Source organism: Miscanthus floridulus, chromosome 12 (assembly GCF_019320115.1).
Source record: "Miscanthus floridulus cultivar M001 chromosome 12, ASM1932011v1, whole genome shotgun sequence".
In the NCBI taxonomy this organism is placed as follows: Eukaryota; Viridiplantae; Streptophyta; class Magnoliopsida; order Poales; family Poaceae; genus Miscanthus; species Miscanthus floridulus.
The window spans coordinates 57348657-57352322 of NC_089591.1; the positions used below are offsets into that span (position 1 = coordinate 57348657).

The 3666-nt window shown below is 44.3% G+C and overlaps 1 protein-coding gene across 1 annotated transcript; it reads left to right on the forward strand.

Moving 5' to 3' along the window:
* The first annotated feature begins 2411 nt into the window (after positions 1-2411).
* On the forward strand, positions 2412-3228 carry LOC136495940 (F-box only protein 7-like). The gene is made up of 3 exons (XM_066491714.1): positions 2412-2421; positions 2510-2883; positions 3082-3228. The coding sequence occupies exons 1-3, from the start codon at positions 2412-2414 to the stop codon at positions 3226-3228; spliced, it is 531 nt and encodes a 176-aa protein (XP_066347811.1).
* Positions 3229-3666: the final 438 nt, after the last annotated feature.

Below are 3666 nucleotides of genomic sequence, written 5' to 3' on the forward strand. Positions count from 1 at the left end.
ACGGCGACGCGTTCCTGGGCAAGGGCTCCGTGCCGCCGTTCTGCGCCGGGGAGCACGAGGTGCAGGAGCGCGAGGCCACGGCGTGGGGAGAGGACGTGGTGCTGCCGAGGTTCCTCCGGGAACGCCTGAGCGCCGAGCTGGAGCGGGGCGAGGCGTCGTTGGACGTACAGGTGACCATGCCGGCGGGCTGTTCCCGGTGCACCGACAAGGTGCTTGTCTGCAACAAGGTCAAGATCGGAGGGAGTTCTCCGTCTCCCTGCCGCGTGGTGGATAAGCAGTAGTACATGCACTGTTTACCTAAATTCCTTTTTATCTATCTGTACTTCTTCTATAATATTTAGAAAGAATTCAAAATTTCTAATTTTTAGTCCATTTATTATATCAATACTAAATGGCCTCTACATAATCTCTCTCGCGCTGCCCAGACGCACAAGGTCGCGTCCTACTCCAATATGGGTCGTCGTTTAGAACAACAATACGTGAGCCAAAATTATACTAAGCGCCATCTTCCCGGCAGGCGCTGCCCGGTGCCAAGATCAAGATCGGAGGGGTTCTTCTCCGTGCCGCGTGAAGCCAGTCTATGTGAGGCGTGCGCCAGCCGCAGGACGATCAACCAGTTAAACATGGAGGACATGTTACGTTCAAGTTACTGGATTCAATTTGAGTTCAAATTGTGGTGCAAGTACGTGCAGCTCTGCAGTGTTGCCGAGCATATCCAGGAGTATCTAAAAAATTCCTCCTTTGACTATCTCTAACAACAACACCCAAAATATGTAGCGCTACAGCCAAAGGGTTGAGTACCCATTCGACATCCTCTCCAACAGCAGGACCTAAAAGATAATCATTTCTACACATGTGTTTTCAGAAGAGAGGATATCCAAAATGGGTCTTCCGTATAGGTACTCTGTTGGAGGCTGATTTTGAGTCTCCTTTTACCCATTTTAGATTTAGATGCCCATATAAGTCACCTATTGGAGACAGTCTTACTGGGTTCAATTTGTGGTGCAAGTATGTGCAGTTCTGCAGTGTTACCAAGCATCTCCAGGAGTACTAAAAAAAATCCACCCAAAACACTTGATTTCCAAACTTCCCAAAACATATTAGGAGATAAAAAAAAGGCTGCAACTCCAACGGTTCTAAAAAATTAGCAGCATGTTCGCTTGCTCGTATACGATCATGGATTATAAGTTGGAACAGTATTTTTCTCTCACACCAAATCAGTCAGCAGTAAATAATCCACAATCCTTTACGACGAAACAAACTAGCTGTAGTTTCATGAGGAGGTTTAGGGGTTGTGATGAGGTGAGCCACAGGTCAAGTAGGAGGGTGGTGGTGGCTGGTGCCAGTGGCGTGGGTGAGTTAGGAGGCAGTAGGTGGCTGGAGCTACATCCAGCAGTGCGAGCGTCGTCGGAGACGGGAGGAGGAAGGTGGGGCAGGGGTGCAAGGTGACATTGCCAGAAAACAGAGGGCAGCATTTGGATCTTTATCCAACAGCTGAGATGTGTCGAGTGCAATTTCTTGTTTTTAGTTGCCTGTCAAATATTTGCACCCTTATATTCTTCCGAGTGAGCTGTCATACACAGAAATATTTCCAGAAAAATGTTCGTGCTTTAGATATATATGAATTTCCTTGCTTTCCAGAAGACAGCTCAGTGGTTTATTAAAACTTTAGGTTGTGTCTCAAGGATGATTTATTACATTGTGCTTAAAATTTTAGATGTCTCAAGGATGATTTATTAAAAATAATCTATTTTGTTGTCAATTGTGTATCATGTCTTGCTTTTGTTTTACTGCTAGGTTGGCCAGCTTTGGGAGGTATCAAATAAGGCTCACAATGCACCCATGCTATTTATGGTTGCCAAACATGGACTGGTAATGATTTGTTGGTGCCATATTTGTTTCCTTTTTTGTATGTTAATTTAGCATCTGTTACAATTTCCATATGCAAGATGTTCAATCATGTTAAATTACGTTTATAGGATTTGTGGCCTCCCTCCTGAGAAGAGCAGAGGAGTTTTTTTTCTTTATGTCAAACTCTACAAGCCCCAAAAGCAAGAACTTTGGTACATATTCTATATTCAATTAGCCTCTTTATCATTCTCTCTGACGTATCACTATAAATGATTGATATCTGACATTCTTTCGTCATGTAGTTTTGCCGGGGGACTCTTAATAAAGGTCTCACAGAAACCTTCGGAGGCCCTTAGAAAACTAAATAAAATGGCTGGATTTATGACATATGAACATATAGTAGCATTTACTCGTGGAGTCTTCTTAAGCTACGAGCCAACCCATGGTGTGTTCCATTCAAATGTGCAGCGTTGCAATTATTCCTTCAGAAGCAACTCATCTTTCAAGAGTTATGATTTCTCACCAACTGATGCCAGTTGCATAAGCTGGATAATGATCCTATGGAACCTAGCTATACGCCCGAAAAATTTATGCTCTTTCTGAAACGATGGATATCTTCAACCGCCACTGTTGGAAGTTGTGGCTGGCAAATTTGCAGAGCTGCCTCAGGAAATCCTGATGGAGATATTTGCCCTTCTGGAGACACCTGACTTAGTGCGGGCAGGCTCTGTCTGCTGCTCCTGGAACTCAACGTATACCAGCACATGTTGCTTTCGGCGGTACAAATGGCCCCAAACACCTTGCCTCATCTACACCTCGGAGTCTGCTGGTGACAATGTTGCTTTCATCTACAGCCTTGAGGAAAAGAGGGCCTACAAATTAACTCTCCCAGAGCCACCAATCCACAGAAGGTATCTGATTGGGTCCTCAAATGGGTGGTTGGTCACTGCTGATGAGCGTTCTGAGATGCACCTTGTCAATCCAATCACCAGTGAACAGATCTCCCTCCCATCAGTCGTCACCATCGAGCAGGTGACGCCCATTTTTGATGATAACGGTGCAATTTGTAAGTATCATTACTCACGGCACACAGCAGACTCAGTTGTTGGACCACCTTCAACATATTCTCTAAGCACATTGCGGTATCATCTCTTTCATAAGGCACTTCTATTTTTTACTACATCTGCAGGAAGCTATATCGTGGTGTTGATCCACAATCCACTTGGGCAGCTTTCATTTGCTAGATTAGGGGATGAGAAATGGACATGGCTTCCACCACACTCAAACTTTGAGGACTGCATCTATAAGGATGGTCTATTATATGCAGTGACATTACTTGGTCAAATTATTACCTTTGATCTCAGTGGAACTGTGTGAAAGCATCTAGGCCCCTAGTTGGATTTCGGTGATTAATGTCAATACAAGATTACTATGACTAACGTGTGTTTTGCAGAGACAATTAAGTTAGGTCATGGTAATAGAGATCGATTGGGCGATCGAGGTTGTCATGCCCCTACGATGGAAATCGTTTCGGTTTTCAAAGGTTGGACGACAAGGTTAAGGATAACTAGTTCTAAGTGTCGATTGAAGTTGGAGAGACACTTAGAGTAGTTTAGGACTTTGTTTTTCCTTTGACTGTACTATGAAGAGGGGTATGAACGGGTAGCTTGACCTAGTTGAGTCTAGTGAGTTAGGTGTGGTGCACACTTGTTAAGACTAGCTCTAGGTAGCTCCTATGAATGCCTAAGATCCTTTGGAGCAAACTTCATTCACATATGTTCGGAAGTTGGAAGTGAATGGAGGGTCAAATACTGA